The sequence below is a fragment of the Plecotus auritus genome (assembly GCF_963455305.1).
Source record: "Plecotus auritus genome assembly, chromosome: 8".
In the NCBI taxonomy this organism is placed as follows: Eukaryota; Metazoa; Chordata; class Mammalia; order Chiroptera; family Vespertilionidae; genus Plecotus; species Plecotus auritus.
Window position 1 is genome coordinate 1252641 of NC_137782.1, and position 26585 is coordinate 1279225.

At 53.8% G+C, this 26585-nt stretch overlaps 1 protein-coding gene across 4 annotated transcripts in view; it reads right to left on the reverse strand.

Annotated features, from left to right (window-relative positions):
* The window catches only part of ZNF521 (zinc finger protein 521), a 321390-nt gene that overhangs the window by 141392 nt on the left and 153413 nt on the right, over positions 1-26585 (reverse strand). For 3 of the 4 annotated variants that reach the window (XM_080686741.1, XM_080686738.1, XM_080686740.1), the window contains one exon: positions 4178-4262. In XM_080686741.1, the coding sequence (XP_080542867.1) occupies positions 4178-4262 (85 nt within the window). The remainder of the gene's footprint in view (positions 1-4177; positions 4263-26585) is intronic. The other variant, XM_080686739.1, reaches the window with a different exon arrangement.

The following is a 26585-nucleotide window of genomic DNA, read 5'->3' on the forward strand; positions in this document are numbered from 1 at the left end:
GAGGGTCTGGGTGTGAGGGTCTGGACGTGAGGGTCTGGGTGTAAGGGTCTGGACGTGAGGGCCTGGACGTGAGGGTCTGGACGTGAGGGTCTGGGTGTGAGGGTCTGGACGTGAGGGTCTGGGTGTAAGGGTCTGGACGTGAGGGCCTGGATGTGGGGGCCTGGGTGTGAGGGTCTGGATGTGGGGGCCTGGACGTGAGGGCCTGGGTGTGGGGGCCTGGGTGTGAGGGTCTGGACGTGGGGGTCTGGACGTGAGGGTCTGGACGTGAGGGTCAGGGTGTGAGGGTCTGGACGTGAGGGCCTGGGTGTGAGGGTCTGGACGTGAGGGTCTGGGCGTGAGGGTCTGGACATGAGGGTCTGGACGTGAGGGTCTGGGTGTGAGGGTCTGGACGTGAGGGTCTGGGTGTGAGGGTCTGGGTGTGAGGGTCTGGGTGTGAGGGTCTGGACGTGAGGGTCTGGATGTGAGGGTCTGGACGTGAGGGCCGGGACGTGAAGGCCTGGGTGTGAGGGTCTGGACGTGAGGGCCTGGACGTGAGGGCCTGGGTGTGAGGGTCTGGACGTGAGGGTCTGGGTGTGAGGGGGTGGACGTGAGGGTCTGGACGTGAGGGTCTGGGTGTGAGGGTCTGGACGTGAGGGTCTGGGTGTAAGGGTCTGGACGTGAGGGCCTGGGTGTGAGGGTCTGGATATGGGGGCCTGGACGTGAGGGCCTGGATATGGGGGCCTGGACGTGAGGGTCTAGACGTGAGGGTCTGGGTGTGAGGGTCTGGACGTGAGGGCCTGGGTGTGAGGGTCTGGACGTGAGGGTCTAGACGTGAGGGTCTGGGTGTGAGGGTCTGGACGTGAGGGTCTGGGTGTGAGGGTCTGGACGTGAGGGTCTGGGTGTGAGGGTCTGGGTGTGAGGGTCTGGGTGTGAGGGTCTGGACGTGAGGGTCTGGATGTGAGGGTCTGGACGTGAGGGCCGGGACGTGAAGGCCTGGGTGTGAGGGTCTGGACGTGAGGGCCTGGACGTGAGGGCCTGGGTGTGAGGGTCTGGACGTGAGGGTCTGGGTGTGAGGGGGTGGACGTGAGGGTCTGGACGTGAGGGTCTGGGTGTGAGGGTCTGGACGTGAGGGTCTGGGTGTAAGGGTCTGGACGTGAGGGCCTGGGTGTGAGGGTCTGGATATGGGGGCCTGGACGTGAGGGCCTGGATGTGGGGGCCTGGACGTGAGGGTCTAGACGTGAGGGTCTGGGTGTGAGGGTCTGGATGTGAGGGCCTGGGTGTGAGGGTCTGGACGTGAGGGTCTGGGCGTGAGGGTCTGGACGTGAGGGTCTGGACGTGAGGGTCTGGATGTGGGGGCCTGGGTGTGAGGGTCTGGACGTGAGGGTCTGGGTGTGAGGGGGTGGACGTGAGGGTCTGGACGTGAGGGTCTGGGTGTGAGGGTCTGGACGTGAGGGTCTGGACGTGAGGGTCTGGGTGTGAGGGTCTGGGTGTGAGGGGGTAGACGTGAGGGTCTGGGTGTGAGGGGGTGGACGTGAGGGTCTGGACGTGAGGGTCTGGGTGTGAGGGCCTGGACGTGAGAGTCTGGACGTGAGGGTCTGGATGTGGGGGCCTGGGTGTGAGGGTCTGGACATGAGGGTCTGGGTGTGAGGGGGTGGACGTGAGGGTCTGGACGTGAGGGTCTGGGTGTGAGGGCCTGGGTGTGAGGGTCTGGACGTGAGGGTCTGGACGTGAGGGTCTGGGTGTGAGGGGGTGGACGTGAGGGTCTGGACGTGAGGGTCTGGGTGTGAGGGCCTGGGTGTGAGGGTCTGGACGTGAGGGTCTGGACGTGAGGGTCTGGGTGTGAGGGGGTGGACGTGAGGGTCTGGACGTGAGGGTCTGGGTGTGAGGGTCTGGGTGTGAGGGTCTGGACGTGAGGGTCTGGACGTGAGGGTCTGGGTGTGAGGGTCTGGGTGTGAGGGCCTGGACGTGAGGGCCTGGGTGTGAGGGGGTGGACGTGAGGGTCTGGACGTGAGGGCCGGGACGTGAGGGCCTGGACGTGAGGGCGTGGACGTGAGGGCCGGGACGTGAGGGCCGGGATGCACGGGCCACGGACGGGACAGCCGAACGATGCGATGCAGTCGTTGAGGCCGCACGGGCAGGAGGGGCACGTACTTCATTAAAAACAGCTGACTGTTAAGTGACTGGGTCCTCCTGAGCAGGAGGAGCGTTTGCTTCGCGGGTAGAAGGTGGGCTGTTAATGCTCAGACCCGGGGAGAGGGCGTGTCCCTTTAACCACCATAAGGCGGGGTGGGGGGGGGTGTGCACCGGGGAAACGCAGGAATGCAGCCAGGACTCGAAAGGCATTACCACGGGAGGGTACCGAGCACCTTGAAAGGAAGGGCCACGCAGGCCGCGACCCTCAGGGACAAAGGGCACCGAGCCGGGGACCAGAACGCCCTGGCCCGCCCGCACCCCATCGGCGCCTCACACGCGCCAGGACCCCAGCCCTGCGGCGGCGACACGCGAGGTCCGCTCCCCTGTCCTGGGGCGAAGAGCAGACCCAGAACCAAAAGCAAAAGCGAGGCTACACCACACAGGGCTCCTCGGAAGCACGAACCACGGGGCGCCCCTCGGTCCAGGTCCACACGCTGCGCGCCCTTCCCCCCAAGCCTGTGCCCCCGAGACAGGGCGGGAAGGATGAAAGGTCGGCAGCAAGAGGAACTCACTTCCCACCCACCCTCCCAGCCCCACAAAGCAGTTCGGGACGTTTATGGAGAGTCGTGTGTTCTTTTTGTCCCGAAGAGAAGGGAGCTGCAAGAAAAAACGCGTTATTTGAATCTCACCGTGTGCCCTCTTTTAAGCATTCGGGCAAATTGTCACTGTCATTCTGTCACATCTAACAACATGCTGTTCAAGGTACAAGAACATCACTAACCACACCGGTCCTCAAACCTGGGGAACGCAGAGATAAAGCGATCGATATCCCAGCTGTTCCACGCACGTCCCATTTTGCACAATTAAGCACTTGCTCTTTTACGAGCAATCATCTCCCAGAGACCCATCATTGGAAAACGATAAAGCAAGTCCTGATGCAAACCTATTCATCCATTTCCCAACGTGCTTTGGAATTTGTCCTTATCCGTATCTACAGGAGACTCCGAGGTGGTCTTCGTGGCCCGTGGCAGCAGTGGGAGGAACCCGTCCCCAGAACATTCTGAGAAGCTGCTGCTGGGCATTCCTGCCTGCCTCAGAGTCTGATGACAGGAGAACGCGAGGCTAATCAGACGTTCTTAATATTACGTCACCGTTATTTATGGTGTTACAAAACGCCACGCAGCCAGTGAGAAAGAAGAAACACCCTCAGGGTACAAAAATACAAATGAGTACGAAAATAGTATGAAGAAATAGCCACTGTCCATTTCACCAGCAGAGAAAGATCTGCTTGATAGCGTTTAATCGGCTGGTAAAACGCTCCGTGTTATTATGAAGTGCTGATCCCATTAAAAAGCACGGGAGGTGAGCCCCGAGGAACGAGGGGATAACGGGACACCATGCACAAGTGACATGGATGGGAGACATGCAACGTCCTGGACACGCTGGTCCGCAGGGACTCCAGGGACCGTGGCCCAGACCCCTTTCGCAAGAGCGGTGTAAAACCTTCTGGAATAAACAAGGAGCCCTACATTCCTTACCTGATCTTTTCAATCATGACCCCATCCCGGCTACGGAAACCATACATGTCAAACTAGCTCGTGGCCATTTCAATGATGTATGTGTCCCTATCCCAACAACTCACCGCGTTGGATTTTGATACAAAGATGCTTCAGCAGCAACAGCAGTGCCATGACCATAATAATAACTTCTGAAATTAAAACCCGTCTCAAACTCCACGGAAAGCGAACACCCAGTGCATGAGCCATTCCTGTTCGCTTCCAGGAATGCAACCGTGTGATTAGGGGTTTCCTCGGCTAACCACCTGTGTTCTGAGGGGCAGCGGATACGTAACCCTCTGCGGAAGGATACACCAGCCCTTCCAGAAAAGCAACGTGCTGACGCGCGATCGGGCCGACGAACAGTGATAACAGAACATCCATCATGCTTAGGTAACACAGTGCTGGCTGAACAATTCATTCATCTTTCACTCGGTTGAACGACAAGGCAGGGAGGGACACAGGCAGGAGAAACATCCGTGCGGAGTAAGGTTGAGAGTGTCACTCACCAATCATGTGATTTGCAACATGCACCTGGATATCCCATTCGTTGTAGAAAACCATCTGACATTTGATGCACTGATAGGTCTTCTTCTGAGAAAACAAGCACAGACAGGATTACTTAGACGCATGCACTTTGTACTGCTTTGTCAACACGCACACGCGTCCACACACACATGCACACACATGTGCACACACACACACGCACACGCACACCCAGCCCTATTTGCAGCTTTTTCTGAGACGCTGGTCCTTCAGACGTCGCTCGCTAACCTACCGTGGGGCTGCTCGGGCCGAGTCACACGAGTTCCTCACTAAGACCCGGTGACTTCCTTCCCAGCACCACGCGTTCAGCTGCAATCAGTGGGAAGCATGCTATATATATTTTTTCTAATATATTTTATTGAATTTTTACAGAGAGGAAGGAAGAGGGATTGAGAGTTAGAAACATCGATGAGAGAGAAACATCCATCAGCTGCCTCCTGCACACCCCCCACTGGGAATGTGCCCGCAACCAAGGTACATGCCCTTGACCGGAATCGAACCTGGGACCCTTCAGTCCACAGGCCGACGCTCTATCCACTGAGCCACACCGGTTAGGGCAGCATGCTATATTTTTAAAGATTCCTAAAGTCAAACCCAGAAGCGAGTATTTTTTCTTTTTTTTAAATCTGTAACACGTGGTCGTGGAGTTTCAAGAAACGAGTGCTGTTGAAGGTCAGGCGTTCACTCTGATCAAATTCACTGTGGCATTGCTTCTGGATAAACCCTACGTAAAAATGGCCAATCAGTGAAGATTCCGGGGGTCTAGCTCAGAGATTTAGAGGTTATCCTTTTTCGCTGAAGTCTGCAATCTAGATGATTTTTTCAGAAATTGGGAAGTCCTAGCGTTTAAATACGTATTTTCTCCCATAAGGGAATCATATGATTGATCACAGTGAACCTTCGAACACCAGTCATCGCTTTACACCAGGTCCTGTGAAGGAGAGAGCAGAGCGACTTCCAGTCTCCTAAGCAAAGCAACGGAGGCCCGAGGAAGCAGACTTGCCTGATGTCACAGGGCCCTGCCACCGGGAAGAGGAATAAGCCCCTTATTCTACACGCGGCCTCTGAAAGAAAGCAGCCTTTATAATTTCACATCTTTAGGACTGTGCCTTACGTCTGGCTCTGTACTCCTAGATGAACTCAATAAAAGTATTGGCTGCGTCTTCCAGAATACCGTCACATAAATTCCTTTATGATGAAACTTAATATTTATAATTAAAACCATCTTAGGAAACAAAATAAACCACCATGAAATAATTCGCTTTTGAAATCTCCCAAATGTGAGAAAATGACATTTGTAAAATCACATTAATGACCGTTGGCTGCGGCGTCCTTCCCGGGTGATCATTTCGCCGCACTCACACACAACTGGTTTGCTCACAGCAGCCGTAGGAAACGCCAGCCTGTGATCTGCCACGAAGTGCAAAGGACTCCACAAAACCAAAGTTTAGCACCAAGCATCAGCGTCCTCTCCTGCGCGATTCAAGTCAGCAAGGCCGGGAATGTAAAGTTCTCATGATCGTCACCACAGCGTCGGCTTCTGCCGCAGACACTGGTGGCGCGTGTAAAGCACGGAGCGCAGGCGCTGATCTGATGGGAGCTTTCTCCACCGTCTAACGGGCCCTGCACGCCAGGCGGGAGGCAGGCCCCCGGCTCTAAATCTCCCAGGGACGGAGAACGCCCTGACATTCACCAGCAAGATTTACTGCGCGGAGCTGTTCACAAGATGCTTTGGAGGGTGACATATAGAGCAACATGTGTGGCGTAAATAACACCTCTCCCTTTCTTAACATTATTTCCCTTTAGAACTAGTTAGGAGATATTTCTTACTCCCAGCTGACCTCCATTACAGGTTGTTTATTAGCATACTTCCAGCGTCACTCCTGATACCCGACCCTGCTGGAAAACAAAAGGCATAAACTTAATGGCTAGTCTTCCTCTTGTTAGGCCAGTAAAACATACCGCGTGGCGGCAAGTGTCTCCAGAAATGATGACTGATGAATATGTGGGCGGAATATTGCGCGGCTTCTTTTCTTTTTTTTTTTCCCCCCTTCCTGGTCTAATAATAAAGAATAAAAATCACTTGACAAACCGAAATAATGAAATACGAGCCCCACTACCATCTTCCAAATAAACGGACACCTTGAAGATCTACGTACGCGTTTTCCTTTATCACGGAAAGAGATGCGTTTGTCACTGCTGACAATTCAAAGAGTAATTCTACCCCTACAATGGCATTTAAAATGGTGGGCGAAAAGGGGCCGTGTTAACCTGACCAGCTCAGGGAAGGCCTGCGGGGCGGCCTTGCAAACTCAGAGACCTAAAAAAAAATAACCACAAAGGATGGTCTGAAATCAAAACATTTTACATTAAAAAGAAGTTGATATGGTGGGTAGTCACGTCCTAGGCCAGTATCTTCCTCGACAAAGGTCAATCTTGACCTTAACTGATCCTACTGTCTTTTTGCATCTCAGATAACATATCCTTAGAATGTCCACGTAATATTCCTTTTTTCCCCCCCCATGTCACTGACTTAACTGTTGACTGTTAATGATCCTGCACCCACCTAAGTAAAAGAAGTATACACTGAGTGACCAAATTATTATGATCTCTGAACGCATAATAATCTGGCCACTCAGTGTGTGTGTGTGTGTGTGTGTGTGTGTGTGTGTGTGTGTGTATTAGAGGCCAGGTGCATGAATTCGTGCATGGGTGGGGTCCAGCCAGCCTGGTCAGGGGGGAGCGGACATGGGCAGTTGGCCGGCCTGCCTCCTGGTCGAACTCCTGGGTTGAGGGGACGATTTGAATATCAGCCTTTTATTATATAGGATAGACACTGAGTGGCCAGATGATTATGCGTTCAGAGATCATCATCATCTGGCCACTCTGTGTATGTCTATCATTTTACTTTTTATCCAATCCCAGGGACCGCCCCCTCCCCTGCCCCCTTTGCTTGCTCCCGCCTCCCTAATCTCTCACCAATGGATTGCACTTCGCCCACGTACACGTCTCCTCCTCCGACTGTAATGTCTAAAACTGTCACTCTCTGGAGCATCATCCCAGTCGGTTGAGATTCTGCTTCCCGGCAATTGTCGACAGTTTGGCTCAAATAAACTCACAAAAGTTCTTTACAGGTTTGAATGTTTCTTATATTAATAAAATATTACTTACTTTTCTTTTTAACAAAGTCATACTCTTATCTAAAAGCTGCTAAATTTGTCAATAAAATATATTTAAAAAAAATAAAAAATAAATAAAAGCTGCTAAATTTGGTGCTAGATGAAACAGGGTTTAATGTGACCCCAAACGATGTCCCAGGACCTTCCCAATGCTGTGCGTTGAACTGGACCTCCCCACGCATCTCATTTCTCAACACCAGGATATGCAAGTCGGGATGTGCTAAGGTTTTCTGTTTAAAGCCATGGTATACAATTCAATTTTACCCTCATTAAAAAAAAAGTAAGGTTAAATTACCTTTAACGCGTCCCTTTCTGTAGACTTTTAGCAGAATGTATGAGAGCACCCCATCTCTGAGTAAAGCCATCATAACCTCTGAACAGGGCGGCCTGGGGGAGCTCATTCGCTTGGAGGTAAATCCACTCCAGCTCTGGGTTTAGCACAGAATTCTCCCTATTTCTGGCTTCAATCGGCTCTTCTACTACTCCCACCCGTGGGCCCGAACTCGACACTCAGGACCCCTTGTGTAACGTGGCAGAGAGGCTAACCCCGCCGTGGGCAAACTACGGCCTGCGGGCCGGATCCGGCCCGTTCGGCTGTTCTATCCGGCCCTTGGAGCCGAAAGAGCGGAGGGTTCTCTTGCTCTCCCCTCTGCTCCTTCACCAGCAGCAGTGTTAACATGGCAACGTCGGGAAACACGGCCGCAGCTCCTTCTTCTGAGTGGGCGGATTTATATCCCCATTCAGTAGGAGGAACAACCTCTCCATCTTCCAGAGGCTCCTTGTAATGCCCGCGGATGCGTCCCCCGACATCACCCTGGGAATGCGGAGACACGTTATCGTGGTGATGTAGGGGGACACGTCCCTGGAGAGCACAGGATCAGAGCATTAGCTAAAAAGGAGGCCAACAACACTGTTCCCACTGAAGCTGATGTTTTAAAGACCAAAAACCTTTCAACCCAGTCTACATTGCCATCTACATCTACGCCCCGGGCATAATTTGGAAGTTGCACTAAAGAAAATGTTTAATTTACCATTTACACATTTTGTTCTTTTCTATTTTTTTTAGTTTTAAATTATTTTATTATATTTAAATTTAATTTGAAAGGCTTTTGTACCTTCCTTTGTTAGGCAATTTTATTTTGCCTTTGCCATCTTCAATATAAGGTATGTTATTGTGCTATGATTCCTCCATTTTTCGAAGTTTCAAATTATAATAATTAGTGTTTACATTCTTCTTGTTAAAATGTTTGAAATGAATAAAACTATTGAAATAAAAAAAAAAGACCGTACCCTTTTATGTAATGATGTTTACTTTGAATTTATATTAGTTCACACAAACACTCCATCCATGCTTTTGTTCCGGCCCTCCGGTCCAGTTTAAGAACCCATTGTGGCCCTCGAGTCAAAAAGTTTGCCCACCCCTGGGCTAACAACCCCTTTTCAGGCAGAACGCAAGGAATGCTGGGAGGAGTGCTCTGAACACCTTTCCCCCCTGCTCACCTTCCTCCAGGTCAACCCCTTCACAAACAGAACCGCCAATTAAGCGCCATAAGTACCACAGGGGGACGCCCTGCGAGGTGCCGCTTCCCTGGGACAATGGCCCCCATTTACATAGGAGACAGCACGGAAGTCCAGTGAGATCGCTCCTGTTAAAAGCAGATGAAAGTAGGAACAGAACTTCCATTGTGTGGGCCCCAGATCGGCCTTCAGCAGCGCTCAAGTTGTCAATTGACTTGAAATGCTAATTTGGAACAATTTTTAAAAGAGACTTTTTTCATTAGCCTTTGTTAATGTGCTGCTTGGGAGTGGGCCTGTCATTCCGGATCGTTCTCTTTTGTTTTCTGATACTGATAGATGTAATTATCAGGGATACAACTTTTTCCTCGCACCTCATTATTTTTGATTGATTTTTGCGAACAATTTGAATGTGCCTTTTTGATATTCTTGTGTTCAGTTCGACTCTGGTTAAGGTACTCAGAGGCGTTCAGGAAAGAGCATCTCATAAATTAAAAAGAGAATGATTGGGAGCTTTAATAACACACACTTAAAAGAAAACATTATTCTGACTACCCCCCCCCCCCCCATCAATCTATACTCCATTAGGACTCAGGCTTCCCATTTAGCCTCAACAAATTAAAAAAGTAATACTACGTACTTGTAAATTGCTTTAAAACAAGAACAACACTTGAGTATATGTAAAAAAAAAAAAAAAAATCGATGAATCCATAGTAATCCTCAAAAGCAGAAAAAGAAAAAAAAACCTCGGTTGCCCCCACTGGAAGTGACCGCTCCATGAATTTCCTGTTCTCGAAATTGGGAACCGAAGGGAACAGAGGCCGAGCCTCTTCAGGGCCCATGGGCTGCGGGAGGCTTTCCTCCGTGGAGCGCGGCAGGAGGAGGGGTGACGGGGTGAGAAATCCGCTATGCACAGGACCAAGGACAAGGACGAAGGGTGCCAGAGCCACTGGGAGAGGCGTCCGGAGACGCCCCGTGTTCAGCCTCTGACAGCTGCAGAGAGAGGTGGTCTGCACAGAGACGGAGACAGAGCCGCGGGCGAGCGAGCCCGCTACCGAGTTCACTGATGATCATGGGAGGGACCCGACAGGACACGTCTCGGTGTGATGCGACAGGCGGTGTCCTTACATGGAAGGACCCTGCCACGAACCATGCCTTTCAGGAAAGCGGCATTAGAGAAGCTCCAATGCTTCGGAAAAAAAAAAAAAAAAGAATTACACAAATGCAGACTATTCTTCCACACAAATCCAGCACATCCCCGCCTGTTATCGCCAAAAAGTCCAGGTCGGGGGCCGGGGGGTGGGGCGGGTGGGGAGGAAGGGGAGTAGAAGGCTGTTCTCAGATGAAAGACTTAACTAATAAATGTGTGTGTGACTAGAATGTGGGATTTTTAAAAAATATACACTGAGTGGCCAGATGATGATGATCTCTGAACGCATAATCATCTGGCCACTCAATGTGTATATGTGTATGTGTGTGTGTGTGTGTGTATACATACATATACATATACATACATATATATATATATATATATATATATATATATATATATATATATATATATATATATATTAGAGGCCCGATGCATGAATTCATGCATGGGTGGGGTCCGGCCAGCCTGGCCAGGGGGAGGGGACATGGTCGGTTGGCCGGCCTGCCTGCTGGTCGAACTCCTGGTTGAGGGGACAATTTGCATACTAGCCTTTTATTATATAGGATATATACTGAGTGGCCAGATGATTATGCGTTCAGAGATCATCATCATCTGGCCACTCAGTGTATATTTTTATTGATTTCAGAGAGGAAGGGAGAGGGAGAGATAGAAACATGAATGTGAGAGAGAACCATGGATCCGCTGCCTCCTGCACACCCCCCCACTGGGGATCGAGCAGGCAATGCGGGCATCGAACCGTGACCTCCTGGATCATAGGTCGACGCTCACCTGTGCTGGCTGGACCAGAATGTGTGATTTTGATTTGGAGAGAGAACAGCTAACAAGGTGTTTGCAGGAACTGAGGAAACACGAGTATCAGTGAGTTATTAGGGGACACTGGGGAAATCCTGCTGACTTGTTAGTTTTTTTTGTTTGTTTGTTTTTTTAATATATTTTATTGGTATTTCACAGAGAGGAAGGGAGAGGGATAGAGAGCCAGAAACATCGATGAGAGAGAAACATCGATCAGCTGCCTCCTGCACACCTCCTACTGGGGATGTGCCCGCAACCAAGGTACATGCCCTTGACCAGAATCGAACCTGGGACCTTTCAGTCCGCAGGCCAACGCTCTATCCACTGAGCCAAACCGGTTTCGGCAACTTGTTAGGTTTGATAATGGTGCTGTGATCATGTGGGCACGGCCCTTGTGCTAGGAGAGGCGAGCTGAATACTTTGGTGTAAAAGGAAATGATGTTTGTCATTAACTGTCAAGAGCTCCAGGAAAGATGACGCCAACACGGCTACATGTTAACGACGCGTGCACGTCGGCGGTGCTTGGACATTTTCATAACAGCAAGGGGGATACAAGGACCGTTCACTGTACTTAGTTTGTGTGTGTGTTTCTATAGCATGAAACCTACCCTGCTACCCACCCCACCCCGCCCCCCGTTCCTGTTATACCCCCGACTTGGCGTGCACCAACAAGAATCTGTGCTATGGCTCTAACTAGCTTTGCAAAGAGTTTTAATTTCTTGGTGGTTTTTGGTTAAGTCTAATGCATAAGCTCCAAGAGGCCAGGAACCATCACGTCCCTCCACGTCGATGCTAAATTAAGAACCATTCCCTATGGTTCTGTGCTTTAAGCCTGTAAAGAACTCGCATGCCTAAAGCTCACATGTAACAAAACCGTGAGAGTAAAGGAGAGGGACGGGCCTCATGTACAGGTGAATTAAGTGACCTGTCCCAAGCCGTGCAGGCTGTAGTATCACAGCCGAGGTGGGGATGCCTCCTGGCCCCGCGCCCTGGGCTTTAACACAGCTCACAGACGCTGATGTGGAGGGACGCCATGGTCCTGGCCTAACGCTGCTCAAACACGTATTCACGTATTTTGGAATCTTGGATTTGAAGCCCTTGGTAGTGAAAGAGTGTGGTCTGTGGGCTCATTCTCCTTCCCAGGAGCTTTGCTATTGGCCGGCCCAGGCTGCTAGCCCAGCGAGGCCTCACAGGGCCTGTCCTGTGTCTGCGAGACGCTGGCGTGGGGGGACCTGCGAGGGTACCAGAGTCGGGGTGCAGATCCAGTGTGAAGCCCCCAGACTATGCTGTTCTTCTTACCCCTTCTGCTCTCCGCTGGAGGCCCAGCCCCCGGTGCTGATGGACAGAACGTCCCCTCCAGGCTCCACGGACGTCCTCCCGGCCCTGCCTCGGGGAGAGGGTCTGCCTCTGTCCGCAGAGACTCAGCCCGGGACCACGGCCTATTTCTGGAAGAGTCCAGCAGATCCTGCGTCAGCCCTGACAGCCACGTGCTCGGTAACTTCGGTTTCTGAATCTCCACGGGGCCGAACTGTTTGGAACCTGACCGTGTATCCGTCTAGTCTTCTTTCTTCTCTACCACGGCTGTGTGTTCGGGGCCTCGAAGCGTGAAGGCAGAGAGCCGTTCTTCCAGAATGTCCCACAGCCCTCGGCAGCAGCTCCGCCCCCTCGGCCCTGCCATTCCATGAATCCCAAGCTCGGGCAGCGGCTTTCACCGCAGAGCCGCCCCGGCACCCCCGGACCGGGATGTGGCAAAGCAATGCTACCCAGCACCCGCCCCGAATGTCCCCAGCCGCTCCGAAGGCAGCGACGTGTGGACTTCCTGCAACCCTTGCCCTCCAGGCTCCGTACTCTAGCTGGTGACAGACCCTCCAGTGACCCGAGTCTCCGTCCCCTTCCCTGAAAATTAAACAGGGTGACGCTTGCCTCTGGGAGCCGACGTGAGGAGCGACTGAGAACCCCACGGAGGTGCGCGGGCCTGGTCTGCCTGCAGCACCCGCATCACGCAGGGCCGGCCTCCCGTCAGGACTGGGATGCAATGGAATTCCCCATGGACCGTCTGGGGCAGTGGTCGGCAAACTCATCAGCCAACAAAGCCAAATATCAACAGGACAACGATTGACATTTCTTTGGAGAGCCAATTTTTTTAAACTTAAACTTCTTCTAACGCCACTTCTTCAAAACAGACTCGCCCAGGCCGTGGTATTTTGTGGAAGAGCCACACTCAAGGGGCCAAAGAGCCGCCTGTGGCTCGCGAGCCGCAGTTTGCCGACCACGGGTCTGGGGCCACGCGCTGCTTGTCGAGGATTAGTTCTGCCCTTTTATGGGGACTTGGAACCACACTGGAAGTCCTTTAAACTAGAAGCCACCGTTCTAGATGTTAGGACAATAAATAAGGGGGACACACTGTTTATTTACTAAAGCTTGAAGGTTAATGACACACCCTGGCTGGCTTGCTCAGTGGTTAGTGTCCGCCCGCAGACAGAAGAGTCATGGGTTCAATACCTGGTCAAGGGCATGTACCCCAGTCCCAGATTCGCTCCCACCCCTGCCCCCCATCCCATTGGGGTGCGTGCAGGAAGCAACCAGTGTAACTCTCACATCGATGTCTCTCTCTCTCTTTCTCTCTCTCATTCTCTCTCCTCCTCCCTCCCTTTCACTCTCTCTAAAAATCAGTGAGAAAAAATATCCTCAGGTGAGGATTAACAAAAATTAACAGCATGAGGAATATCACAAACTGGCGAGAGGCTGGGGGTGTGGGAAGGAAGGTAAGGTCTGACATGTTTCATCTGAGGGAGGAAAACGCTGTGCTCGCCCCACAGCTGGCGGTACGCGGACACGGCCATTCCAGGGGCCAGTACGTCCATCACAAGTGACACCGACGCGGAAGACCCACAGCTCCCTTACCTGGCAGGGGCTGGCTGGCAAGCACGTGGCTCCTACGTGAGTGGAAACAGTAAACCCACAGCTTTCCACAAGCCCCTCACCCTGTAGGCACGGTCCTAACTTAGATCCGCCGTTCTCCAAGCAGTTCTGAACTTACGTGAAAGTAAACCCCGCAACAGAGAAGGAAAGAATGGGTGAAAGGAACAGCAAGCACTAATATTTCCCTAAAGCTGGGGTCTCTCCCCAGACCCCTCGCTGGTGTCTCTGCACAGGCCCCAGGCCCCTCGCTGGCCCCCCCTCGCTGGTCCCCCCCGCTGCCCCCCCCACAGGCCCCAGGCCCCTCGCTGTCCCCCCCACAGGCCCCAGGCCCCTCGCTGGTCCCCCCTCGCTGCCCCCCCCCACAGGCCCCAGGCCCCTCGCTGGTCCCCCCTCGCTGGTCCCCCCCACAGGCCCCAGGCCCCTCGCTGGCCCCCCCTCGCTGGTCCCCCCCGCTGCCCCCCCCACAGGCCCCAGGCCCCTCGCTGTCCCCCCCACAGGCCCCAGGCCCCTCGCTGGTCCCCCCCGCTGCCCCCCCCACAGGCCCCAGGCCCCTCGCTGGCGCCCCTGCACAGGCCCCAGGCCCCTCACTGCCCCCCCCCCAGGCCCCTCGCTGGTCCCCCCTCACTGGCCCCCCCTCACAGGCCCCAGGCCCCTCGCTGGCGCCCCCCACAGGCCCCTCACTGGTCCCCCCTCACTGGTCCCCCCTCGCTGGCCCCCCCCACAGGCCCCAGGCCCCTCGCTGGTCTCCCCACAGGCCCCAGGCTCCCAGGGGAGACAACTGCACCCGGATGGTCCCGGCTAACGCGGTGGGTCCGCTGCCTGTTGATCTCCAGGCCACAGCCATGTACGGATCCGCTGTGACAGTGGGTCCAGGAGGGCCACCCGCCGTGAGGGACACCAGCGCTGTCACTCAGACATCCACACCCGCCTGCACCCTCCCCACCGCACTCAGCGCGTCCGTGGTCAGTGGGTCGGGAGGCTGGAGCTGCAGACCCGCTGGACGGCGGTCGGGGCGGAAACAGAAAGTCACGGACGCAGAGCGCTCCCCCCCCACCCCCCCCGGATCAGCGCGCCCTCGCCCTCGCCCTCTCCGGCACCTCCGGCCGCAGGCTGGCAGTTCCCAGGCCGCAGGGATCGATGACTCACCGTGGGTTCCCGTTACTCCCGTACGGACTGTTTGATACACGTTCCTAACGTTCAAGAAAGTAGGAGGCGGGGAGCGGGGGATAAATAAGGAGGCTCGTACCCTCAACCCAAGGAGGAGAGGGAAATCTCTAAGAGCTCGCCGCACACCAGCTAAGGCTCCATCGTCACCATCCGCTGCTCTGACCACCTAGTCACTGCTTCCACCGTAAAAACCTGCCTGGCGCCGTGGCTCCGTGGCTGCGTGTCCATCTGTCAGCCACGAGGTCAGGGTTCGATTCCCGGTCAGGGCACACGCCGGGGGCGGGGGCTCGGATGCCAGGGTGGGGCATGCCGTAGCCCAGCGATGATTCTCTCTCATCACCGCTGTTTCTCTCTCTCTCCCCCTCCCCCTGCCTCTCTGAAATCAATGAAAACGTATTTTTTTTAAAAGCTGACACTTCCCTCCCGTCTCGCCATCGGCAAAACGAGGCGCCGTGGTGGTGAATGTGGGGACCGTGTGCTCGGAGCCAAGAGGGGGTCACACGCCAGGCCGGGCATCCCAGCACCGCGGCGCCCGGTGCCACAGAGGCCGTGCCGAGCTGGCCCAGGGGCACCACCCCACCGACTCCTGGAGAAAGCTCTGAGCCAGAGAAACCAGAATCCATTCAACGCACGTCCTGCCGTGCCTCGCTTCTGCCTGAACGCCAGCGGAGAGCGAGGTTTGTAACGCTTCCCGAGTCCTGGCGCCATCTGCCAGACTTGCCACAGACACCGGGAGGGACCCCGAGAGGAGGGGCGGACACTGCCCACGTTCCCGTCCATGTTCTTCGACTCAGGACACGGGACGTCAGAACCACTGCGGTCACACGGTCCTCTCCTAAAGACGGCAAGCTCTCCCAGGCCTGCAGGGCCCCGCGTACCCATCGTGTGCCCGCTGCGATCCACGACATCACGACTCACCCACAGCACACCGTGTGGGCATGCGGCGACCTGCTCGCTCTTCCTCCCGCCTTTCTTTGCACCAAGGCTCCCGGGGGGCCGGGCCGTTCCCCTTTCTAGTTCATGTTCCCAACCTGACCTTCCTGCCACCCTTAGCTCCAGGGACACGCCACGTCCCGGCCTTTCCCGTCTCATCGGCTGAACGGACTCCCCCTCATTCCAGCAGCCTCAGCTACCCTGCGTGAGCCCAAAGCACCTTGCTGTCTACCACGCTTATCTCCACTGATCCCCTCCCTCAGCCCCCCACTCCCCAGGGTTCCCTGGGGCCCGCCTCCGCCCTACCATGGGGGCGCCTTCTCCCTTCCATCCCTGCTGGTGAACAGCTGTCTCCTGATACTCAGACCCGCCCCCTCCTCCCTCACGTTCTTCTGAACCCCACCGGCTCCCCACACAACCCCCACGACCCTGGGGGTTCGCTCTGCTCCTGCTGCTGCTGCTGTGCTCAACACGAAGGCGCTGCTGGGTGTAGGGACACAGGTCTCTCCCTGTGAGAGACCCCCGTGCAGGTGTAACGTGTGTCAATGTCTCAGTGGGCGGGTTCTTTCAGCCCTTGATTTCACTGAACTTACTGGGGTTTTTAAAATTATTTCTCATTCATCTTCCAAAAACATCTTTAAAAACACCACCACAGGACACCATGTCCCTATTACTCCTCATGTTCTCAGAGGTCCCAGGGGTGGGCAAACTTTTTGACTCGAGGGCCACAATGGGTTCTTAAACTGGACCGGAGGGCCGGAACAAAAGCACGGATGGAGTGTTTGTGTGAACTAATATAAATTCAAAGTAAAGGAGCGGAGGGGAGAGCAAGAGAACCGGATAGAACAGCCGGATCCGGCCCGCGGGCCGTAGTTTGCCCACGGCTTTCCTAGAACGAGCTTATATAGAGCGTCAGGCATGGGCCTTTAGAATCGAAAGGCGTAAGTGAGTTCATGTACTTCCGTTTCCTCACCACAGACAGTGAGAGTGAGGTCCAGAGAGATGGAGTATCCTTTGCCTGCGACTCACAGAACGTTCTAGCAAGCCTAGGACCCCGGCGGCCGTGGATTCGGCCACATTTCCAAGAAGGACTTGCTCACTCAGGTTGGCTCTCGCTGCGTCTCGAACTTCTCGCGACTCCCCTTGGCCCTGGGCTCCCGGGCCGCCGGCTGGCTCTGCGGCCTCCTTGGGGTTCTCGCTCCTCAGTACGCTCTCCGCCCAGGGTCCGCTGTCACAGTCCAAGCTCCACGCCCATCCCGTCCCAGGCCCCGGGCCCGGAAGGAACCGCGTCTCCTCTCTCTGCAGCCCCAGCCCCAGCCCCAGCCCCAGCCCGCGCCGAAGGAGTCTACGCACTTCACAGCATCGAGGGCATCTGGCTCCTCACAGTGGACCCGAGTAAGAGTTTTTGGAAAAATGTATTGGGGGAACAGACGGCCGCCACCAGACGTACCGACGTTCTACATCACACAGTCAGCTAAGACCTTCTAGGCCAGCCGTGGGCAAACGACGGCCCGCGGGCCGGATCCGGCTGTTCTATCCGGTTCTCTTGCTCTCCCCTCCGCTCCTTTACTTTGAATTTATATTAGTTCACACAAACACTCCATCCATGCTTTTGTTCCGGTCCTCCGGTCCAGTTTAAGAACCCACTGTGGCCCTCGAGTCAAAAAGTTTGCCCACCCCTGTAATCTAGTCCCAGCTCAGATCATCCCAAGAGATGGATATATTGACCTGAAAATAATCCACAGGGTCATTATTCACAATGTCTGACAGAGCAAGTAGTTTCCTTAGAAAATAGAGACTGAGCCCTAACCGGTGTGGCTCAGTGGATAGAGCATCGGTCTGCAGACTGAAGGGTCCCAGGTTCGATTCCGGTCAAGGGCATGTACCTTGGTTGCGGGCACATCCCCAGTAGGAGGTGTGCAGGAGGCAGCTGATCGGTGTTTCTCTCTCATCGATGTTTCTAACTCTCTATTCCTCTCCCTTCCTCTCTGTAAAAAAATCAATAAAATATATTAAAAAAAAAAAAAGAAAATAGAGCTGAGACTGTGGGGGCCTCCCCAGCAGTGCTCTGCTCCCCGAGAACCCTGCTCCGAGCACAGACGGGGAGGGACGTGCTGAGAAAAGGGTGACCATGTCAAACCCGACGTTTCATTTCATACGGAATCTGTGTGAGACGCACACTGGACCTCGTGGACATTCTTCAGAAGCCAGTGCGAACTCGGTGCTTCCGGTAAAGGTATTTGGGGGTTTCCGGCTGACTGTCCTACCACATTCCGGTAGTCCCGTGCCTACTCTCGCTGGCCCGCACCGTCTTCCTAGCCATGTGTGTGTCTGATTCGCGACCTGAGGGCACATTTGATCTTGAAGGCTGGTTCTTTGCCAAGAGAACCGTGAAATAATATCCGTGTGTTTGCCATGTGGGCCCAGTGCCCACCTGTGTACGGTGTCTGTCACAGGGTTGGAATGCAAAAACTACGGAGGGAATGAATGAATCGGATACAAATTAACCTACGTTTTTATAATCTACATTTAAAACCACTTTAATCAGAGTATGACATATTTTTTTAACATAATGAATTTATTTTTTTATATTTTTATTTTTTTTAAATGTGTTTTTATTGATTTCAGAGAGGAAGGAAGAAGGAAAGAGAAACAGAAACATCAAGGATGAGAAAGAATCATTGATCGGCTGCCTCCTGCACGCCCCAGACCGGGGATGGAGCCCGTAACCCGGACATGTTCCCTGACCGAATAGAACTCAGGACCCTTCAGTCTGTAGGCTGACGCTCTATCCACTGAGCCAAACCAGCTAGGACTTAACGTAGTGAATTTAATTTGTTAAAATTTTGTTTAAAATTTTAAAATGTAACATCATGAGTCAAACTGACTAAATTTTTCTTTTACTATCACTGTCTATTTTTAAAATATACTTTTATTAATTTCAGAGAGGAAGAAAGGAGGAGAGAGAGAGAGAAACATCAATGATGAGAGAGAATCATTGGTTGGCTGCCTCCTGCACGCTCCTCACTGGGGATCGAGCTCACAACCTGGCATGTGCCCTTGACCAGAATGGAACCTGGGGGACCCTTTAGTCCGCAGGTCGACGCTCTACTCACTGAGCCACACCGGTCAGGGCTCATTGTCTGGTTTTGATATCAAACTCACACTGGATTCGTTAAATGAACTTGAGTGTTCACGCTCTGTATTTCCTGGCATAGCTTTGGAATTATGCGTACGCTCTGGTACTTTCATTGTGGGATGGCTTTCAGCATTTATTAAACTCTCTCAGGTTTATGGAATCGTCCTACTGCTTTTTGTTCTCGAGTCAGCTTCGGTAACATACTACTCTAAAACTGTTTCCATACTATCAAAATTACCCCGCTATTAGTATAAAATCATTCATAATATTCTTACTCTTTTTATCTCGTACTCATTTAGTACTTCTTTTTTTGTAAAGTTTTAATATAGAAATACCATCCACACCGTAATCTGCTATAATCTGTATAATCTGAAGTGCGATGAAGTTTCACATGTGCATGTCCCAGTGTAACCACCACGTAGACCGAGACAGGGGACATTTCCAGGACCCGGAAAAATGCCTTTTGCTCTTTTTCCCTCAACCCTCCCCGAGGTGGGGTTCTGACTCTGATCACTGGAGATCAGGTTTGCCTGCACTTGACCTCCATATGCACGGAGTCCGGGGGAGTGTGTGTCTGGTTTCTTTTCTTCAACATTATGTACGCAAGTCATCATGGTTGTTACGAAGCAGCTGTTTATTCCTTATGTCTGTGTGGTATTCCACTGCATACCAGGGGTCCTCAAACTTTTTAAACAGGGGGCCAGTTCCCTGTCCCTCAGACCGTGGGAGGGCCGGACTATAGTTTAAAAAAAAAAACAACTATGAACAAATTCCTATGCGCACTGCGGGCCCGGGACGCGTCGGCCGCCAAGCAGGACAGGCAGCGGCACCCGGCGGGCCGGATCCATGTCCTCGGCGGGCCGGAGGTGGCCCGCGGGCCGTCGTTTGAGGACGCCTGGACACGGAGTGTCCGTACCGTGACATGAAGGTAGCTGTTCATTCTACTTTTACGCGTGCTCTCGCTGACTCTAGGCTCGACACTGCTATGCAAAAGCTACGATGCACGCTCTTGTTCAGACACAGTGGTGACCGTGTGGCCTAGGTCACAGGGGTGGGCAAACTTTTTAACGCGAGGGCCACCATGGGTTCTTAACCTGGACCGGAGGGCCGGAACAAAAGCATGGATGGAGTGTTTGTGTGAACTAATATAAATTCAAAGTAAAGGAGCCGAGGGGAGAGCAAGAGAACCCCCAGCTCTTTCAGCTCTGCGGGCCGATAGAACAGCCGAATGGGCCGGATCCGGCCCGCGGGCCGTAGTTTGCCCACGGCTGGCCTAGGAGAATCCTGGGGTGGGGGGGGGGTGCAGGCCGGCACTCGCCTTCAGCATGTACTGCCCAACAGCTCTGAAAGCGGTGACACTGAGTCATACCCCCGCTGGCGACCTCCAGTCGCCCCTCGTTCTCACAGAAACAGAGAAACCCTGCGATCTTCCCTATCGCAGTCCCTCTGAAGTGTGCTCCGCTTCTCTTGCTGTCTTTTTTTTTTTTAATATATTTTATTGATATTTCACAGAGAGGAAGGGAGAGGGATAGAGAGCTAGAAACCTCGATGAGAGAGAAACATCATCAGCTGCCTCCTGCACACCTCCCACTGGGGATGTGCCCGCCACCAAGGTACATGCCCTTGACCGGAATCGAACCTGGGACCCTTCAGTCCGCAGGCCGACGCTCTAGCCACTGAGCCACACCGGTTTTGGCATTCTCTCGCTGTCTTTTAACCGCCTTTGCTTATCGGTATTGTTTATTTCTGGGGGGCTTTCTGTTCCGCGATGGGTCTCACCAGAAGCCTGCGGATTTTGTTAAAACCAGCGTTTTACCGCGCTGGCCCCCGTGCTGTGCACTCTGCCATGGCTCTTGGCTGAGTTTCGTTACGTTCTCCCCTTCTTTTTCACGCGTTCGTTCGGCTGCTCGGGTTCTCACGTCTCAAAGGGAACGTTTATCTCGTCAAAATTAAGCCTTTTTAAAAAAAATTCCTAATAGGTATTTTATGTTCTAGCAACTTCCCCTCTGATTACTGCTTGACCCCACTCACAGGTTTTGAAATGCAGTTACCCTGCAGTTCTAAGCATTTTCAGTATCTATTTCTACGCCCTCCTGGTACGCTGTGTGGTTTTAATTTTTAAATTTATTGTTTTTTTTAAGGTATATTTCTTTATTTATAATGTGTTTGTGTTAATGGTCTCAAAATGCGATTTGTGTGAACCTAAACTTTTCAATGTGAGAATGACATGCATATATATACACATATATATACATATACATATACATACATATACATATATATATATACATATATATATGTATATACACACACACACACACACACACACACACTGAGTGGCCAGATTATTATGATCTCTGAACGCATAATAATCTGGCCACTCAGTGTGTGTGTGTGCGTGCGCATGTGTGTGTGCACGCACGTGTATGTGTGTGTGTATATATATGTATATATGTATATATATGTATATATGTATATATACATACATATATATACATATATATATATATATATACACATATATGTGTGTGTGTGTGTGTGTGTGTATATATATATATATATATATGAGGCCCGGTGCATGAATTCGTGCATGGGTGGGGGTCCGACCAGCCTGGCCAGGGGGAGGTGACATGGTCGGTTGGCCAGCCTGCCTGCTGGTCTAACTCCTGGTTGAGGGGACAATGTGCATATTAGCCTTTTATTATATAGGATATACACTGAGTGGCCAGATTATTATGCGTTCAGAGATCATAAACTGGCCACTCAGTGTGTGTGTGTGTGTGTGTGTGTGTGTGTGTGTATACATACATATATATATATATATATTAGAGGCCCGGTGCATGAATTTGTGCATGGGTGGGGGTCCAGCCAACCTGGCCAGGGGGAGGTTACATGGTCAGTTGGCCAGCCTGCCTGCTGGTCGAACTCCTGGTCGAGGGGACAATTTGCATATTAGCCTTTTATTATATAGGATAGACACTGAGTGGCCAGATTATTATGCGTTCAGAGATCATCATAACCTGGCCACTCGGTGTATATATAGTCAGCAGCTGTAACTGAAGTGTGCTGCCTGATGAAGTTTTACACGTGCATCTGTTCTGCCTGGCCATGGGGATTTCTATCCCACCTGCCTCTCAGTCTCTATGATGCGCATGCAGAGTGTGTTACATGCTTACAAAGAATCTTACGTTGTATTTACCTGCTTTGGGACAGGAAGGGAGTGAAGGAAACCAGTTCGTTTATAATGTCCAGCCTCGGTGTGGAGAGGGGATGTGGCAGATATGAACAGAAGAGCAATTACCTGGACAGTGACTGACCCAAAGGGGAGGAGAATGGGATCAGGAGGTAGAAACCAAGTTTCAGACAAGCAGGACTAGGAGAAAGCTGGAACATGACAAAAAATCGGAGGAAAAAAATTATAATCTGTTTTGCTCAAAGGGCTAGCAGGGTGCCCAACGGGTACCATGGACTGGGTAGCGGAACGTTGGGATGTGACGTTTTAGTCAGTTGTGTGGGTTAATAACGAAGTGACAGGAAATGAGGGTGTGGGAAAGAGAGAGACAGTACGAACAGCACCTTTAGAAACGTGTGCATTTAAAAGGTGAAAGTGTGAAAGGTGACGAAGAAAGTATAAATAAGGGAACAAGGTCTGGAACGCATAATAATCTGGCCACTCAGTGTATATCCTATATAATAAAAGGCTAATATACAAATTGTCCCCTCAACCAGGAGTTAGACCAGCAGGCAGGCCGGCCAACCGACCATGTCCCCTCCCCCTGGCCAGGCTGGCCGGACCCCACCCATGCACGAATTCATGCAAGCCTTCAGCAAGGTGCTCATATGGAGGCTCATTTTCTAGGAATACAAAACGCATCTAAAAGAAATCTACATCAGCATTACACGGTGAGAGGAACAGTACAGGATTAAGAATTCCAGAATGCAGCTTTTAATTTTCTTTCATTATTCAGCATCGTCTGGAGTGTACATGTTAACCGGGACCTCCACACCATCGGAGCCACAATGTGAGGTGCCTGAAGCGATTCTGCGGCTGCACGGAATGATTCCAAAGTCTTTGGGCCCAGCACTCCAAAGACACCTATCGTGTGCAATCCAAGGTGCACGTCTGTATACAAACACATTCCTATCTTTGAATGCTATAGGCTCTAAAATGACACTACAACCTGATTAAAAGCATCCACACACAAAAATAAATCTGGAACATCCTGGGATATTAGAAGATCTAGGCAGAGCCGTGGCAGGGAAATGAACAACTGGGCGAGGATCATGCGAGGCAGGCCCGGACACCGGGACGGAGTGGAGGGGAGGCAGCCGCTCCGGGTCCCACACCCTGACATCCCCGCCAGGGCCATCAGCTCCCCGTGTGTGCCAGGATGCGGCGATGCCAAGCGGACACGGAGCACAACCACAACAACTCTGAGAGCAGACAATTTGGCCAGGCCATTCCGGCGACTGCAACAGCGTCTTAAGATGAGTCATTTATTTGGTCATGTAAAGTTTCTACTTCATTTTAAAACACTGTGCATTTAGAGGGAGCTTAACTCATTCACTTCTGTTCTTTGGCCTCAGCCATGCTTAGGATCGGCCATTTGAAATAGAAAAACCTTAGCGTCTGCTTCAACCTCATACGGACAACTTGTATTGCACACCGCACAGCCGAGCTCTGGACCGTGAGCAGGTTCTGACTCGGCACACGGACACGTCCACGTTCCGAGGGAGACCCTGACGAGGGAACACTGACTCTCAGACGCCGGAGCGTCTTATCGAAGATGGTGGTTTTCGTGGGGAAACGTCCAGCCTCCAGCTTATTTTAGTCTCTTCCGGTCCACCCTAACGTCAGAGCATCCAATCAATACTGTGGGTGAAGTTATCCACTCCTCTGTGTATCAGTTACCAGACGCACCCGCACACCCACCCAAACACGGAGCCTGCGTTCATTTATCCATCAGATATTTACCGAGTCCTCGGATCAGACGCTGGGTGTTCAGAGGTGAGGAAGGGGAAGAAGGAAATGAACCAGAGAGGAAATAATGACTTTTTTTTTTTTAAATCCTGAAGAGGAGCCCCAGCGGGGGGCTCAGGTGGTTGAAGCTTCGTCCTGCACACCAAGAGGTTGCGGGTTCGATCCCCAGTCTGGGTGCCTATGGGAGGCAACCAACTGATGTCTCTCTCTCTCTATCCCTTCCTCTCTCTCTAAAACCAGTAAAAGCATATCCGCAGGTGAGGACTAAAAATAACCAAAACCCTAAAGCAGAGACTAACTTGGGCAAAATGCTCAGGGAGGCCCATCTGACAGACCAGAAAGAGGCAGTGGTCCCAAGGGGCTGGCCTGGACGAGCAGGCAGGGGAGGGAGCAGCAGTGTGAGGGCTGGAAGCATCTCCGCTCAGGAGGCCGAGGCTGGGGGGCCGGGAGGCTGAAGCTGGGGGGCCGGGAAGCTGGGGGGCCGGGAGGACGGGAGGTTGGGAGGCTGGGAAGCAGGGGGGCCGGGAGGCTGGGGGCTGGGAGGCTGAAGGTGGGGGCCGGGAGGCTGGGGGGCTAGGAACCTGGGGGCTGGGAGGCCGAGGATGGGGGGCCAGGAGGCTTGAGGGATGGGGGGCCGGGAAGCTGGGGGCTGGGAGGCCAGGAGGCTGGGGGGCTGGGAAGCTGGGGGCTGGGGGGCCGGGAAGCTAGGGACTGGGAGGCTGAAGCTGGGAGACCAGGAGGCTGGGGGGCCGGGAGGCCAGGAGGCTGGGGGGCCGGGAGGCCAGGAGGCTGGGGGCTGGGAGGCTGGGGGCTGAGAGGCTGGGGGGCTGGGAACCTGGGGGCTGGGAGGCCAAGGATGGGGGGCCAGGAGGCTGGAGGGATGGGGGCTGGGAAGCTGAGGGCTGGGAGGCCGGGGCTGGGAGGCCGAGGATGGGAGGCCAGGAGGCTGGGGGGCCGGGGGACTGCGAGGCCGAGGCTGGGAGGCCGGGGCTGGGAGGCTGGGAGGCCGGGCACAGCACACAGCACAGGCACTCTGGACGAGGTGCGGCAGCCAGCTGCTGCCACACGTGTGGCCGTGTAAACGGTGGAGGGTGGGATTTCCAGGGAAACGGGACGCTACTGAAGAACCTCGAGTGACGCAGGCAGCGCACACGGTCCAAGCTTCTGCCACCGAACACGCGGAAGGGGCTGGAGGCAGAGCAGATGGGGGGGGGGGGGGTCCAGGAAGAGGCCGCAGCCCCGGCCACAGAGAAGGCTCTGCAGATGGAGAGAAGTGGGGAGACTTGGGGGAGGCGGATCGATGGTTCTCACCGACGGATCAGGTGTGCGGAATGAAGGGGGTGAGGGCGTCAGGAGCGCTGCCGGGTGTTTGGCTTGAGGAACGGGTCGAAGTGGCTCCTTTACTGAAGGATGGGAGCGGGAAAAGGGCTTCGGGGGAGCGGATCAAAAGCTGGGTCTGTGTCCACCGCCCTCCCGACACGGAGACGCAGACGGAACGCCCAGCTGTCCATGAGCGGGAACCGGGAGCCGAGGCTGAGGTGGGAAGTGGGGGGCTGTCAGGGTGGAGTCGGGGCGCCATGCACAGACGGGAGGCTGCGGAGGGACGGGGACGGGGAAGGGGCCGAGGATGAGCCTCAAGAATCCTTGTGTTTCCAGAACAGGCCGAGGACACCTCTGCAGGCAGACGCGGGAGGAAAGCAGGCGGGCGCTGTGACATCAGAGAGGGGTGCCCCGATGTCAGAGAGGGGGCGCCGTGATGTCAGAGAGGGGGTGCCCCAACCTCAGAGATGCGGTGCCCCGATGTCAGAGAGGGGGCTCCATGATGTCAGAGAGGGGGGTGCCCCAACCTCAGAGATGCGGTGCCCCGATGTCAGAGAGGGGGCGCCATGATGTCAGAGAGGGGGGTGCCCCAACCTCAGAGATGCAGTGCCCCGATGTCAGAGAGGGGGCGCTGTGACTTCAGAGAGGGGGTGCCCCGATGTCAGAGAGGGGGCACTGTGATGTCGGAGAGGGGGGGTGCCCCGACCTCAGAGATGCGGTGCCCCGATGTCAGAGAGGGGGCGCCCTGACCTCAGAGAGGGGGCGCCCTGACCTCAGAGAGGGGGCGTCCCGACCACAGAGAGGGCATGCGGGAAGAGCTAGCCGTGTGCCCAGTGCGGCAGTGATGGCTGGGACAGCCCGGCGCCCACTGGTGACCCTGGCAGGGGCGCGGGCAGCTTCTCGGGGGAAGAAAGCGGCTGAGCGGGACGGGACAGAACGAAGGACGACCTGAAACAACGTCTGAGCCAAAATGGGGTAACAACAGGAACAGTGGCCCTGTCACTCACACACTCAGTGGAAGAACACGCGTGTGGTCCACACCTTCCGGGCCCGGCCCGGTGCCTTGGCCCCTGAGGGAGACGCGGCCTCCGCCGGCCCAGCTCCACGGCGCCCACGCTCGGACGAGGTGCGGACGGCCAGCTGCGGCCACCCCGTGCCGCCTCGCCCACGGCCGCCGGTGGACCGTCTCCACGTAGCGGGTTTCCTCATCTCCCGCGGTCTCTCCTCCTCTGAAGGCTCGACCCCCCGC